This window comes from Natator depressus, chromosome 3 (genome assembly GCF_965152275.1).
Source record: "Natator depressus isolate rNatDep1 chromosome 3, rNatDep2.hap1, whole genome shotgun sequence".
NCBI classification, from domain to species: Eukaryota; Metazoa; Chordata; order Testudines; family Cheloniidae; genus Natator; species Natator depressus.
In genome coordinates, this window is record NC_134236.1 from 114,920,621 (window position 1) to 114,937,639 (window position 17,019).

General features: G+C 40.2%; 1 protein-coding gene across 3 annotated transcripts in view; it reads left to right on the forward strand.

The window, feature by feature from the left end:
- AKAP12 (A-kinase anchoring protein 12) overlaps nt 1-17,019 on the forward strand; it is a 127,396-nt gene that overhangs the window by 75,317 nt on the left and 35,060 nt on the right. Inside the window, exon 1 of one of the 3 annotated variants that reach the window (XM_074948615.1) lies at nt 16,331-16,604. The exons of the other annotated variants lie outside the window; for them this stretch is intronic. Within the exon in view, the coding sequence (XP_074804716.1) occupies nt 16,580-16,604 (25 nt within the window). The 5' untranslated portion in view covers nt 16,331-16,579. Of the gene's footprint in view, nt 1-16,330; nt 16,605-17,019 lie in introns of those variants that run through there. 3 annotated transcript variants of the gene reach the window in all.

Here is a 17,019-nt window from a genome sequence, read left to right on the forward strand (position 1 = left end):
GCAGAGACCACTTGCCAGGATTGCAAAGAGGAGGAAGAGTACTTTTTACAATATTCTTCTCATCCCCAATATCTTCCTCCCAGCGGTGTATTATCACCTAGGCCAACAAATTTATAATAGCAGCCAGAGGCGCCAACTTCCCCAGGCACCGGTGGGTGCTCGCGCCCCCCCGCCACCCCGCCCCCGCCCCAACTCCGCCCCCTCCCTGCCCCAATTGGTCCCCTTCCCCAAATCCCCACCCCAGCCCCACCTCCTCCCCTGAGCACGCGGCGTCCCCCCTCTTCCCCCCTCCCTCCCAGCCACGTGAAGCTGTTTTGCGCACAAGCGCTGGCAGGGAGCAGGGAGAAGCAGGACCTGGCAGCACGCTCAGGGGAGGAGGCGGAGTTGGAGCAGAGGTGAGCTGGGGTGGGGAGCTGCCGGTGGATGCTCTGCACCCACCAATTTTTCTCCGTGGATGCTCCAGCTCCGGAGCACCCATGGAGTCGGTGTCTATGGACGCCATGATTCTACCAATCATAGCGTGTATTGAAACCACCAATGACAGCGCTAATTTGTAAAAAAACTAAAAACAAGTTCATCTGGGGGCCGCCATTATTTCAGGGCCTAGGGGCAGCAAAATTATTAATCCGCCACTGTCTCCTCCCACTTTTGCTTGACAAGGGGCTTGTCTACCCCTGGCACTTTACATACAGCTCTGCAACTTTCTGGCTCAGGCGTGTGAAAAAACACAGCCCTGAGCGCTGCAAGTTTCAGCGCTGTAAAGTGCCAGTGTAGACAGTTCACCAGCGCTGGGAGCCGCGCTCCCATGTAGCTGGTAGCTATTCCCCTCGTGGGGGTGGGAGAACTCTCTCCCAGCACTGGTGCCGACTACACAGCAGCGCTTTAATGTTCCTAGTGAAGGCATACCCTAACATTTACCTGGGCCAGTCTCAATGTAATCTTTAAAACAAACAACCAAACAAAAAAAGGCCTTTGTTTGCTTAACATTTTCAGTGACTTCATGTTCACACATGAAGACTAACCCTGCTGGTAGTGACTTTGACACCCAAAGTGAGCGAGTTGATATTCAGTTGAATTCTCTCCAAAGGGGTCATCCACTTGATCTGGCTAGCTGTTTTTAAATTTCTGTCTCTTCAGCAGGTTGTCATGTCAATCACAGAAGCTCCCGAAGATTACACTCTGAAGTATACTAAACTTTTAGGAACTCTACCTTGTTGCTGTCCCTGGACACCAACTTTCAGGGCACTCGTGCCTCTGATACACCAACATCATAAGGAGATAACAAATGACTTTCTTTACTGTTATAATTAAGGCTATTGATTAATCGCAATTAACTCATGTGATTAACTCTAAAGAATTAATTGTGATTAAAAAAATTAATGGTGATTAATCGCAGTTTTAATTACACTGTTAAAAAATAGAATACTAACTGAAATTTATTAATTATTTTTGGAAGTTTTTCTACATTTTCAAATATATTAATTTAAATTACAACACAATACAAAGTGTACAGTGCTCAATTTATATTATAATTTTAATGACAAATATTTGCACTGTAAAAATGATAAACAAAAGAAACAGTATTTTTCAATTCACCTCATACAAATACGATGATGCAATATCTTTTTGTCGTGAAAGTGCAACTTACAAATGTAGATTTTTTTTATTACATAACTGCACTCAAAAACAAAAGAATGTAAAACAGTGGTAGGCAACCTGCGGCCAGCACACGGCCCATCAGGGTAATCCGCTGGCGGGCCACGAGACAGTTCGTTTACATTAACCGTCTGCAGGCACGGCCACCCACAACTCCCAGTGGCTGCGGTTCGCCATTCCCGGCCAATCCACATGCAGCCGCAGGCCACAATTTGCCCACCACTGATGTAAACTTTAGAGCCTACAAGTGCACTCAGTCCTACTTCTTATTCAGCCAATCACGAAGACAAACAAGTTTGTTTACATTTAGGGGAGATAATGGTGCCAGCTTCTTATTTACAATGTCACCTGAAAGTAAGAACAGGCATTCACATGGCACTTTTGTAGCAGGCATTACAAGGTATTTACGTGTCAGATATGCTAAACAGTCATACACCCCTTCATGCTTCGGCTGCCATTCCAGAGGACATGCTTCCATGCGGATGATGCTAGTTAAAAAAATAATGCATTATTAAATTTTGACTGAACTCCTTGGGGGAGAATAGTATGTCTCCTGCTCTGTTTTACCAGCATTCTGCCATGTATTTCATATTATAGCAATCTCGGATGATGACCCAGCACGTGTTGTTCGTTTTAAGAACACTTTCACTGCAGATTTGACAAAATGCAAAGAAGGTACCAATTTGAGATTTCTAAAGATAGCTACAGCAGTCGACCCAAGATTTAAGAATCTGAAGTGCCTTCCAAAATCTGAGCGAGACGAGGCATGGAGCATGTTTTCAGAAGTCTTAAAAGAGCAACACTCCGATGCAGAAACTACAGAACCCGAACTATCGAAAAAGAAAATCAACCTTCTGCTGGTGGCATCTGACTCACATGATGAAAGTGAACATGTGTCAGTCTGCACTGCTTTGGATAGTCATCGAGCAGGACCTGTCATCAGCATGGATGCATGTCCTCCAGAATGGTGGTTGAAGATGAAGCCACATATGAATCTTTCGTGCATCTGGCACATAAATATCTTACAACACCGGTTACAAGAGTGCCATGAGAACATCTGTTCTTACTTTCAGGTGACATTGTAAACAAGAAGAGGGCAGCATTATCTCCTGCAAATGTAAATAAAATTGTTTGTCCTAGTGACTGCTGAACAAGAAGTAGGACTGAGTGGACTTGTAGGTTCTAAAGTTTTACATTGTTTATCTTTGAATGCAGTTATTTTTTGTACATAATTCTACATTTGTAAATTCAACTTTCATGATACAGAGATTGCACTACAGTACTTGTATGAGGTGAATTCAAAAATATACTATTGCTTTTGTTTTTTACAGCACAAATATTTGTAATCAAAAATAAATATAAAGTGAGTACTGTACACTTTGTATTCTGTGTTGTAATTGAAATCAATATATTTGAAATTGTAGAAAACACCCAAAATATTTAAATAAATGGTATTCTATTACTGTTTAACAGTGTGATTAATCATAATTGATTTTTTTAATTGTGATTAATTTTTTTAAATGCTTGACAGCCCTAGTAATAATCAGTGGGACTACAACCGAAGGTCTTATCATGGCACTCATTCTGAAGTGGGATTAGTAAAGTTAGTAATCTCGAATCATAAATAGCTTCATTGTCTCTGCCTTGTGCTTTTACAAAGAGCTAATACTTGCTTTCAGTCTCTGAGCATGAGTCTGGGCCCATATATATGTGTTCTGTTACATGTTCTGGGACAAAAGTTCTAAACTCTCTCACCACTTAGCCTTTAGCTGTTGTTCACAGGGTGTCTTTACGTTAGAGGCTAAAATTGGAAAGTTTGTGTGTCTAGGCACAACCCTGGAGGCTTATTCAGTTCTGGGTTCATAGGAGATACTGTCTTTCTCCTTCTGTCTGCATAGAGAAAGAAGGATGTGTATCAAGGCAATACATTTGGAGACAAGTAGTCACTGTTCGTAAGTAACCATTTCCTCCGTTCTACATAAAATTTATGAAAGCAAGGATGAATTGTTTAACAGATTGTAGACTGAAGAGGTCTCAAACCTTGGTGCTGATTATATGTAACCAGACATGCACCAAAGGTCTGTTATGCCATTCTCAGTACCGGGCATGTTACCCTTATTAAAGGTAATCTACATACTTATTTTGGAAATGAAGGGAGTATGTCATGTAGTAGTTGTTGTCCAGGAGAATGGTGAGGTTTGAACCATGCTTAGCATACTGTTTGCATTGCAAATTTGCTTTTGCATGGTGTTTGTGGATGGTTTCATGAGTTGCTAGTTACTGTATGTCTCGATGTATTTTGATGGATAATATACATTAATTTATGAGCAATGTTTCTCAAATGCTCATGTGTAAATACAATAGATTCTGAAGGTGACAATCATTAGGATATAGTATCCTGTAGGCCAGGGAATGCTAGGCTTTCATTTTCTGCTTAATGAATTTGATTTGAAGGTTAATAAATTCATTTTGTTTCCGTATCATTGCCAGTATGACTATGACTATCACTGTTCTTAATGTCATGTAACATCAGTTTGTCACATAACATCGTGACAAAGAGATAGAAAAGCAACTTTATTTAACAACAAACAGGCAGCCTGGCTGCAATAACTATGTCTGGCAGCACTGGACCAAAACAAATGTAAACAAAAACCAGTCAATCCACTGTCAGGCATTGTGAAGAGAGGAAATGCGCTGTATTTTGGTTTCTGTTCTCCTAGTCCTAGCTATAGTCTAACTGTAGAATGGGGAGGAGAAAATGAGACAATACATGTTGAGGCTGTTCTGTGATGTGCCACTGTAAGTGAATCTGCCTGTGTGTATGAGGAGCGCCATACTGAGGTACTTGAGGATGGTACATCGTCTGCAGGAGCTATCTCACAGAGTTCCTGTAATCTCATGGTCTCCCTACAAATATCTATTGCCTCATCTCTCTGTCATGATTCCCCTTATGGCTCAGAGATCTATTCCCCTTATGGCTCAGAGATCTTATCTCTGTATCAGCCCTGAAGGCTTATAAGCAGCATTATCCTCTTTGAATTTGTCTCTTCAGCTCCATTTAATATGCTGATCAGTGTTCTCATTTCCTTTTGCAATTCCACTGAGATGTCATCCAAGTTTCTGTGCTGGTTCCCCCTTATTTTGCCAAGTGCTCTTCCCCTTTAGATACTGGACTGCTGCTCACTTATCTGGCCTGTGATGGACCAACTTTTCTGGGTTCCTTCTCCTAGTACTGGTGGGGTCTGAAAAGGAAAAACAAAGCAAAAGATTGAAAGAAATATTAATGCGTGTTGCATTGCTTTTTCAGCAGCATACTTCTTTTTCCTTCCAAAGGAGTCTTAACGGTTGCAATTCTCAGTCTCTGAGGATACTCTATACAGCCTTTTTTTGAAAAATGAAGCAGCAGTATCAAAATGCTGTCTCTTAACCAGTGTTTTTGTTTTATTTTAGGTTGCAGAGTAGCAGCCATGTTAGTCTGTATCTGCAAAAAGAACAGGAGGACTTGTGGCACCTTGGAGACTAACACATTTATTTGAGCATTAGCTTTCGTGGGCTACAGCCCACTTCATTGGATGCATAGAATGGAACATATAGTAAGAAGATAGATATATACATACAGAGAACACGAAAAAGTGGAGTAAGAGGCTAATTAATTAAGATGAGCTATTATCAGCAGGAGAAAAAGTTTTTTTTTCTCATCTTAATTAATTAGCCTCTTACTCCACTTTTTCATGTTCTCTGTATGTATATATATATATCTTCTCACTATATGTTCCATTCTATGCATCCGATGAAGTGGACTGTAGCCCACGAAAGCTTATGCTCAAACAAATTTGTTAGTCTCTAAGGTCCCACAAGTCCTCCTGTTTTATTTTAGAAGTTTAGAATGGGCTGTGGGTCAGTGCAAATAGTCTATGATAAGGTTACTTCTTGAAGGTATCAAGACCCACATAAACACCCAACAGAGGCATCTGAAAAATGTTTCTTCTAAAGCTGTGTCTATGCTGCACACCTCTTGTGGCGTTGTGTAGGGTATGTGTAGCTACATGCCTTATTGAAAAGTAGGCTGCATCCTCACTGTTGTGTGTAGCTACGCATCCAGTGGCGGATTTAGAGTTAGTGGGGCCCTGTGCTCAGCTTCATTTTTGGGGTCCCCCCCTGGGGCCAAGAAAAAGAACATTCTTCTCTCCCCAACCCTGCTTTTCATTCTTTTTTCTCTTCATGCTTCTCCTATATTATAAGTAATAGGAAGTAAATGAAAATAAAGTGAAGTACCTTGATTGTTTCTGTAGTCTAACTTTTTTTTCACAGACCACTTGAATATTGCTAAGGGTCTCTTAATGATCTTTCCAAATATTGTTTGCACCATTAGCTAAGAATTGTAAAGTGCTTTGGATAAGAGCGCTTTATAAAAAAAACGTTAAAAAACCATTGCGGTGTGGGGTCTGGCCAGGAGTTAGGATGTGGGAGAAGACTCAGGGTTGGGGTCTGGCAGGGCGTTAGGGTGCAGGAGTGGGCTGGGGGTTGGGGTGCAGGGTCTGGCCAGCAGGGGTCCCGGCAGCCAGCAGGAGCCCGGGGTGCTGGGCTGCCCAGCCCTGGGGCCCCCTGTAGTTGGGGGGCTCTGTGCCAGGGCAATGTGTGTTTCATTGTAAATCTGCCTCTGTACGCATCAGTGAAAGGCTCTGGTAGGTGGGAGGAAGAAGGTAAAGACTCCTGCAACAGGGAGCTTCTGGAGCCTTTCCCTGCCACAGGGAAGGACTCCTGCAGTCGGAAGTTGCTGGTTCTGGCAGGTCTCTGTTGCAAGAGTCTTTCCCTGCAGTGGAGAAAGACTCTGAAAGCTCCAAGTGGCAGGGAAATTCTCCAGCACCTGGGAGGCAGTGGACCACTAAACTGATAAAAATACCAACGTAGGGCAGGGAGGCACTGCTTGGGCATGTAGAGAGTGCATACCCTCAGGGTTCAAGAGTGTCTTTACTCCCCTAAGCAGTGCCTCACTGTCTAAACTGCTATTTATACTTGTGCTAAGGGAGCCTAGCCATGTATGTATGCTACATACCACTGAAAGGAGCGTGCAGTGTAGACATACACCAAGGGTTTCAGTGGGGGAAGGGAAGGCTCCAACAATTTAAATGGTGGTACATGCTGATTTCTCCTGGATGATGACCCAGGAGAACCTTGTTTGGAAAGGTGCAGGGAGCTTCAATGGAGGTGAGGGAAAAGCAGTATTACACCTTTAATTTAATTGTAAAATTAAGGCTGGCTGATAAAGAGATAGTGGGAGTTGACTTTTGAAATCTGGGGGAATATTAGGGCTCAGATTATTATCAATGGCAGATTTCCAGCCCTGAATGTGTTGACTTGCAGTAGGTGCTATGGACAGATCCAAGCTTTCCCCCCTCTAACTGTCAAGTGGGCCATCACAATAAATATCACTCACTTTCAAATGTGCAATAGAATGCAGTGTGACAGTTTTTATGCCTGCTAAATAAGTGCTTTAGTCTGAGTGTCCAGCAGTAGTGGGTGGACAAATTAAAAGACAGAAATAGCAGTTTGATGCCTAACTCCTATGGAAAGCTTGATAGGAGTTAGGCATCTAATTGCCATTTCTGCCTTTCTTCCTCCCGCTTCCCTCCCCCCTCCCCCCCATAATTTACAAGCTGCAGCCTGATGCTGATGTTGCTCAGTACAATAAATATCTGGCATTGCAATTATCTGGCATTGCAATTTCCACTACTGTGTCTCTTTTTGTTTTTTGCTAACACACACCACACAACTGGAAGAAAAGATTTTTTTGTTAAAGATTCTGTACCCTGACCCTTGAATTAAAGTTCTCTGAATCCATTAGGTAGCCCCGCAGCAAAGCCATGGAAGACAAAACTGGAATTTCTATATATTTTTAAAGTGAAAAACAAGAAAAAAGATCTGCCAACATACAAACAAACAAGGCTTCGTACAGCAAAGAAAGGGAAAAGTTGGCACAAACACAAAGGGTTATAGGGCAGGGACGAATTTCTACTGTGGGTCTGCATCTGTGGCCTCATCACTGTTAAAAAAGAGTGTATTTTTTAACCTTGGGGTAATTAACCCATGTGAGTTATCCCAATGAAGACCAGACACTTTAGTTTTTCCAAGGATTGAGGTCAACCCCAAGCGTGAGGGCAAAGTGCTGAACTTGCCTAGTTTACCTCACAGCCTTGTCTTCGCTATGTTTTTACCTCAGGATAGCTCTCATGCATTAGTTGCCCCCAAGATAAAAAATACATATTTTTTAGCAGCAAAGACGAGGCCTGTGACAGCTGCTTGAGGTTCTGTCCTTTTTTTGTCTTATATTTTGGCAACACTTGCATAGTGTTCTGACTCTGAATGCAGAAGTCTCCAAGTGGTGTTTAGTCTGGGAAAAACTGTATCACCACTGGAAAAAAAAAAAAAGTTTTAATTTTAAGATAAACCTTTTAATTGACCTGACAAGATTTTGTTCATGGATGCTCAGTCATGACAAATTCATAGTTAACCCCATGTTTTTTAAAAAACAAACAAACATGCAGCGCAATGGCATGTATTTAATATCAGTAATTGATTTTCTTTGGAATATGTATCATGCTGTGGAAAAAGGCTTATTCCAAATATTTAATAGGAATAAGTTAAACTTCAGAGTTTGGTACAAGACAGTAGTAACCACAAACTGCAAGAAATCCAACGTACACCACCTTATAGCAGGCACATCCGTGGACTCCAGGAGCCCTTCAGAGATGGCTTCATTTGGCTGTATATTTTACTTTCCCAGAAATAGTGAGATTATTTTTTCTTTTTTAAAAAGTGCAACATATTTAATACTCTGGACCTGTAAAACTTTTGTTTTTTAAATAGTTTTCCTTCCCCAAGCTACAATACTTTAATGTATTTCGGAGTGGGAATGTATAGGGAGAGGTTATGGTATTTTGGACAAGGATAATCTGCACAATTTATTCTATGAAGCTAAAACTATACCCACCTTTAAGCATAATTTGGCACAGAGCCAGGACTTGTTTTTAATGTTCTTTTAAAAGAGCTTGTAACCAAAGAATAACTTACAAAGTTGATGGGTGAGGAAGGCTAGCAAACATGCTGTGTTTTCGTTTGAAAGCTAAGGCCTTTCTGCTCCCTTCCTGTGCAAAGGAATGCAGAGGAAAACAAAGGAATGAAAATGAAAAACCTTTGTAGCTCCCTTAGTACAGTCCTAGTATCTGTGCAATATCTCCCTCTGGTATGCAGAACTAGCAGAGGTGGGAGTGGAGCCTATCCTGTTCCCCAGTGACTGGCATCTTTAGCAACAACTGGAGTCAGTCTCTGTGTGTTCAGGCTCTGCCTCCAAGGAGGGATATTTGTGTGGGGGTGTTCAGCCTCGTTTACTTCTTTATCCATCTCCCCACCCCCACCCCCATTGATGTTCCACTAACAGTAACTGCAATCTGTATCTATAGCAAGCAAATTTTCTGGATCTATGTCTCTTTACAGGCCATTGAAAGGAGGTTGCAGTATTGCCAACTCCAAGCATTCAAAATTAATGATCTAGGCCCGGGGTGGCCAACCTAAGCCTGAGAAGGAGCCAAAATTTACCGATGTACATTGCCAAAGAGCCACAGTAATACGTCGGCAGCCCCCCATCAGCTCACACCCCCACCCCCACTCCCCGCTCCTAGTGCCTCCTGCCCACCTGCAGCCCCGCTGGCCTCCCCGCACCTCCCGCTGTTTTGTGGCATGCAGGAGGCTCGGAGGGGGAGGAGTGAGGGCATAGCAGGCTCGGGGAGGGGGCGGGAAGGGGTGGAGTTGGGGCAGGTCCTGTGGCAGAGCCAGGGGTTGAGCAGTGAGCACCTGCCAGCACATTGGAAAGTTGGTGCCTATAGCTCCAGCCTCGGAGTCGGTGCCTATACAAGGAGCCGCATATTAACTTCTGAAGAGCCCAGGTGGCTCCAGAGCCCGGATCTAGGCCCCAAAAGTCTTGACATTAGTTTAAAAATCGCAAGATTTTTAATAATCAGTTTGGGTGTTCTTTTTATTTGCCTTCTGGGTTTGGAGCCTTTAGATTACATTTGAGCCATATTTTCAAGCTTATCTCTGCAGCCACAAGGGCTAAAAACATACTTTTTATTTTTAAATGAAAGCTGAGATTCTCAGATAATCAACATGACTCAAAGAGCTGGGGCTTTATAAAAAGCACTAAAAGCTTTATGAAAAGCACTTTATGGGAGTTGTCAGAAGCTGAGGTGTGGTAGAACCACAAGTTTAATGGTAAAATATAGATAGATTATGGCTCGCTCTATATGGCCCTTTCAACAGAATTTAAGAACTGTGCTTAAAAATGGTCTAAGCATATTTGTAGGCAAACAGCACTCCAAGCCTGATTTGTGTAGCCAGTGTTGGTGGGAGGTCAGACTGGGTTATCACAAGCATACTTTAGCCAGGATCCTAGACTAGGCCACCACAGTTGTTCTAACACAACTGGCTCCTACTCACATTGCTTGGCCAAACTGTGCTGGTATCTATCCCCAGGCCTATCACTCTTCTGTCTAGGTCCGTGAATACTAATTTGGTCTCTAACCCTGCAAGTCCATGCAGGCAGATTTCTCTGCTAACACAGAGACTCTGCTGCAGGGCAGCTTGCAAAATCAGGGCCTTGGATAGCAGATATTTGTAGAACAATAAGGGAAGGACAAACAAATCTTAAGGCATCTAAATAAGAAAATTATAATGAAGAGATGCAAAAATAATACCTGGAGGGAAAAATGGTCTCCAGTTAAATTGCTCACATGTAATACATTGTAATGATTGTATAAAGCACAGTGTTTTGCTTGACACCATTTGCTTTTCTCAAATTAAACAGTGTAATAACAAACTCAGACAAAATTGTAGTGTCAAATGTAAAGTGGGACTTGTCCGTATTTCATATGTTTTGAATTTATCCTGTATAGCAGAGCTCTGAAGAAAGATATACAGAGTGAAATCCTGACCTCACTGAAGTCAATGGCAAAACTCCCGTTGGGTCCGAGATTTCGCCCAGTGCATTTTATTTGCTGTATATGATGCCTACATACCTGACTAATTTAAATTTAACTTTTTACATATATAGATAAGCATTAATTTTAGTTGGACAGAATGTTTATAATCCCGTATACCCATGGAGCAAATTGCTCTTTATATTTTAATAAAAAGATAATATTGGATAAAAAAGGGGTTTTAATAGGACAGTGTTCTCTTTATAGATTAATGCTAGTACATTAAAAAAAACAATATCTTTTTGAGATCTTTTTACAAAAAAAAGATATTTAGAATTCTTAAAGGTAGGGTTTAAAATTACCGTATCTTCCCTAAACTAATTATGAGAGATTTAAGTGCTGTGTTTCTGTCCTTTCTTGTAGTGAATGTATGAAAATTTCAGTCTGGTTTTCATTTTGTCAGCTGTCGCCAACATAACATGTGCACACATTTCTATCATAAACGGTATCATTGATAGCTCTGTAAAATAATTATCCCTAAATTTTAAGTGCCTTTACTTTTAAGTGTCAAATTTTCTGCTTCTGTGTGGTCTGGTGCTTGTCTTTCCTTGTTGTTCTGTTGGAATATATATATAGAGAGAGCACCATATTTGCTTGCTATTCAATCAAAATTATATTTAGGGAAAATGTATTTTTAATTTTTTTAACTTTATTCGCTACTGGCTAAATGTCCATAACTTATTTTCTGAAGTTGTTCTAAAGGCAAATCTGTGTGCCATGTGGTTGTCTATTCTGGATTATGAAGGGGGAAAAATGAAGCATCTCTTCCATTTTTCAGCCTCTCGGTTGGCTAAACTTCTCTTGTGTGTATATTTATCTCATTCTTCATAGTTCGAGTCAGTGGACTTTGTATTAGGCAACTTGGCTACATATGGATATTTTTAGTATGTGTGAAGAATCTGTACAATGAATGGAATATTTCCATGGGTTCCCTGTATCTGAATGGTTCTGGAAGGTGACGTATCGGTTCAGCTCATATTTTTACAATACCATGCAATAATTTTCATCTATCAGTAAAATTATCCATCAGATTTTAAACAACAAAGCTTGTTAAAGTAAACTCCTAACACAATATTTATAGAGGAAACAAGGCACTATGTACATTAAGCCTTTTATGATCAAAACACTTACCATACATTTACATACACTATAAATTAATCTTAAAATATAGGGTTCACTTTCTTGTATTTCCAGCAATGGGGTCTCCTCGACAATACAAGTTGTATGAACATGTTACGTTGAGGAAAAGAGACTAAACGTGAAAGCCAGAAGGAATATCCATAAATTCACCAAGGAAAGAGAAATAAAATACACCCATTAAGACTTGTTTACAATAAACTGCTACTGAAGTAATTAAGGACTTTAAAAAACAATTTTATTTAATTCTTAAATTGGTTTAAAACTAATTATATCATTTAGATCATTCCTGCAAATTTACCTGTACAAGTTAAACCAATGTAAATCGAGTTTAAACTGATATAAGTATCAAGCAACACAACTGAAAAGATTTAACTAAATGGTTTAAAAATCACACTTAGTTAAATCAGTACAATTCTGTGTCTAGACAAGACTCTTGGCTGAATGTCCATCACTAATTTTCTGAAGTTGTCCTAAAGTGTCTGAAGTTTTCCTAAAGGCATATCTATGTTTCCACATGTGTTTACTGCGATTGTCTGTTTCACGTGGATCTGTGTTGTATTTGGCTCCCTCATTTTATAACTGTCATCGTCCATAGATGGCAAAAACTTGGTGATTCAGTGAAGCCATTACCTACACTGATAAGATGGATTCTCCTGTCAATGTAAGTAATCCACATCCCTGAGAGGCAGTGGTAGGTTGATGGAAGAATTCTGCTGTTGACCTGCTGCTATCTACACTGGGGGGTTAGGTCGGTATAGCTACATTTCCAGGGGTATGGATTTTTCTCACTCGTGAGAGATGTAGTTGTACCGATGTAAATTCCTAGTGTAGGCCAGGCCACAGGATCATTTATTCCCAAACGAGAGGTTGTCTAGATATAACTATCAGGGAAAAAAAAATCACATGACCTAACCAATATAATTATACCAATACAAAAACTGTGTGTAGATCAGGCCTTAATCCAAAATAAATGTAATAGATTTTCACCAAAACAACAAAATTGTAAAATAAAACTGATTTAATAATTTTGGTGACAGTTTGCGTGTAGAGACAAGTCCTTGGGAAACATTTTTCATACATTGTATTTCAGTGGCTCTCAACCTTTCCAGACTACTCTACCCCTTTTAGGAGCCTGATTTGCCCCCAAATTTCACCTGACTTAAAAACTACTTGCTTATAAAATCAAATATAAAAATACAAAAGTGTCACAGTACACTATTACTGAAAAATTGCTTATGTTTTCATTTTTACCATATGATTATAAAATAAATCAATTGGAATATAAATATTGTACTTACATTTCACTATATTGTACTTATTATTTACTATAGAAAAATAGTACTATAAACAAGTCATTGTCTGTATGAAATTTTAGTTTGTATTGACTTCACTAGTGCTTTTTATGTAGCCTGTTGTAAAACTAAGCAAATATCTAGATGACTTGATGTATCTCCTGGAAGACCTCTGCATACCCCCAGGGGTACATCTACCCCTGGTTGAGAACGACTGTTCTACTTAAACATTCCCTGATTTAAAAATATTTTAAAAATTGTACTAAGGAAGGCCTCAATGCTGTTTGTGTTTATGGTTTTAAAATCCTCTAAAGGCAATGATTTACCACAAATCTTGTTCAATTAATGTAATAGGGGGTCATCTGTATTGTATGCTGATGCTTTGTTTTTATTCTGGATCTTTTGGGGTTTTTTTATCTTGATTGATAGAGTCTCTTCATTGTAAACCCAGACACAGTAACTAATCAGATGAACTCCACAGCTTGTCCCTGATTACTTTTGAGAGAATAGATCAAAGTAGACTATCTCTAAATTGAGTTCTTTGACAGTCAGCCATGTTCTGTTTCCCATGGCTTTACAAACATAAAAACAAATTAAACAAGCTTTTAACCATTTTCATAAGGGCTACTTTACAACTATGTTTTTTTCCATTGTCTGACTACTAGTACATGTTCTATCCTCTTTACTCTACCTCTTCCTCCTTTATAAAAGAGTAATTATCAGCAAATCCCATCAACTGCCTTGCATTCCTTTAATTATTAAATGGATTGTAAAGAATGCAAAGTTGTGTGAGTTTGCCTAGCTCCATGATGAAGCACTAAGTATTTGGGGAGATTAATATTTTGCTCCCAAATACAGCAACTGTCCATTTCACATGGATCTATATTGTATTTGGCTCTTTCATTTTATAACTATCTTCCATAGATGGTAAGAACTGTATGTTTTTTGTTAGAGTTTACTTTAAATGGATAGGTTCATCCTGAGGTTGGGTAATCTCTACACCTCACATGATGGAGGGAAAAATTACCTTAAAGTTTAAGGTATGTCATAAAAATTAAAACTGAAGTAAGATGTAATGAAATCAGAGATCATATAACTGTTCAGGCACTGGAGCTCATGGTTCTAGAAGCAAAACATTTCTAAAGGCCTGGGTTTTTTTGTAGATACTAAGCACTAGCAACTTGCATTTATTTCATTTGGAGTTGTGGATGCACAGAAACTCTGAAAACCAGGCATTTAAAAGATATGAAATTTATGACACTAGAATGCATGATGAACAACAGACTGGAACTTCCTCTCAGAACCAAAATAGCTATAGGAGACCAAATTGGTCAGCCTTTTCCTTGCTGGAAACTGGCAGCATGAAAATTGTATTTGAGCAGTTTGGCTTATAAATCCTACAAATTCCCTTATAATTTCTACTCTTCTGCTTGTGCTAGTGGTGTTCCATTATTTGGACCTAATTAGGCTCTTACTGAAGTCAACAGAAATAGGATTGGGCCTACTTGGTAATAAAAGTTATATTACAGGGGAAACAAACATAATCCAAAAATGTCCAGAGAATTGCTCTTTGGAAGGGAGGAAGAGGAGTGGGGTTATGAAAGGTACTGAGAGGAAATAAAAAAACCCTACACAAAGTGAAAACTATTGCTACTAATGGCACCATCTTAAAAACAGCTGCATAGCCAACTATTGGGAAGCCAGTTTTGCAAGTAAAAAACTACATTTCTGAAATGTTGATCATCAGCAGAGCATGCCTTCCCTCTCTCGACTATGTAGAGGGTTCTCTATGTGACCTGAGGCATATGTAAACAGAAGGGGTGGAGGAGGGTTCTCTATGTGACCTGAGGCATATGTAAACAGAAGGGGTGGAGGCAGGGCCCTAACAATACTTTCAAATGTCCCTCAATGTGAGGAACATCACTCATTTTCTTTTAACTTCCCTACATTCCACACAAATTTGATGTCCCCTTGCTTTTATTGTTGCAGATTATTTAAAATGAGAAATAAAGAACCATGAAACTGAGGTTATAGGTAGGAAGGTTCTTTCGAGTAAATGAATGAATCCCACGGGTGTTACAAGGTTCCTGCTGGATTATTTTTTCCTGTCCTTTATTTTTGGACCTTTTTTGCACATGGAGTTTACATTTAGGTCATGGCATCTTGAGAGGTTTGGGCTCCAGGCTGTATTAATTTTTCTTCTTGCCCCATGTATCTTCAGGGTTTTCCATGGCCAGCTGAGAGTTTCTGGAAGGGAGGACATAGAGGGTAGGGTGCAGTTAAGGGTAGAGGGTGTTTGGTGCTGGAGGTTAGAGCTACCGTGGCGACAGAAGGCCTCTGCATGGATGACCCTGGCTTCTCATGGATCACCAGGAGCCATATAGATCCCAGGAAAACCATCAGGTTTGGGGGTGCAAAGATTTCTGCAGGTGGGAAGGGGAGTAAGGGCAACGCCCGTCTACCCTTCTTGACAGGACAATTTGGGGTAGAGATTTCCAAGTAAAAAGTCTCCTCTGTGCCTTTTAACCACACGGGAGGGGAGAAAACAGCTTCATAGATACTAGCTATACAAAACTATTTTTCTAATATACTTAACAGTAAGATACACTTGGCTTTTAAAGAGGACTTGGGTGGACAGGGGGAGAGATCAGGGGTCTGACTGTTTTTGTGTTCAAGATACTTGAGAAAGGTTTTTTAAAATATATTTCTTCTGCTAAGAAAATGGGTAACAGACTTTATAGCAAATCTGTAGTAGATATGTCCTGTCTAGCAGTCTTTTTCCCAGATACCTAGGCAGGCAGGTTGTAGTGAGGAAACCAGCCTGAAAGTGAAGGAAGTGTTTTGGGGTTATTTTTTCCCTTTGCACCATTTTTCTTTAAATTGAGAAGTCATTCTTAAATAACCCAATTCAAAATAGTGTCCACATTTTAACTGATATTTGGGCTGGAGAGAGAGGACTAGAGGAAACACAATGTGTAGCAGACTTCTGGAATTCCCTCACACTTTTTTTTAAAAGAAAGATTTAAAAGTAGTAAAATATGGAAACAAAATAGTTAAGGTGTATCTCAGCAGCCTTTATTTAAACAATTCCCAGGTCTCCACATGAGGGGCCGGGCTGCTTGCCAACAACAGGAACTGGAGTGGGCAAGGGGAGGGGTTTTCCTTAAAATGAACCACATGGTCTGCCCACCCGAGTCAGTTGCTTCTAGTCCTAAAGCGAGCAGCTGAGAACCGAAAGGACCACAAAGGGCTGTCTGTCAAGTAAGAGGGACTGCTGCAACAACGCCACTTCAGTTTGCTTTCCTCACAGGCAGGGGAGGAAGGATTCAGTGCGCTCTTGTTAGCACAAGAGGCTGTTTTGCTGTGTCACTCTTGATTATTATATTGACGCTTCACAGGACAGAAATAAGGGAGCATCATACTCTGAGGAGAAAATTTATTATCAGGGTTGTTTTAAAAATGCTGGGGACCATAACGATTACAGGTAGGAAGAAGTGGTGTTGCTAAACTGTACGTGTTGACTATATTGGTGATTGGCTTTCTTTGTGTTTGTGGCATCCAGGTCATTTTATGCTGCAGATTTGTTTTACTGCCTACAGGGATGACTCAGAGACTAGGATGTGGCAGAGAGTGTCCTGTGAACACAGGAGTGCTCCTTTAACTTTCACAAACATTGTTTTATTTCTTCAAACTTTCCTGGGGGAGGGGGGGAGGGGTGCAGAAGGGGGACTCACTTTAAAGAAGTTGGCTTAAACATTTGATCCGAATAAGAACCATTGCCAAGTTTAGAGTATGTATGTTGGAATTTCTTGTCACTTTTAATAGGACATGTGATATAGAATTTGTAATACAAGAACAATTAATAAGCTCCTGGGTTTCAGAGAAATAATGACTTTTTA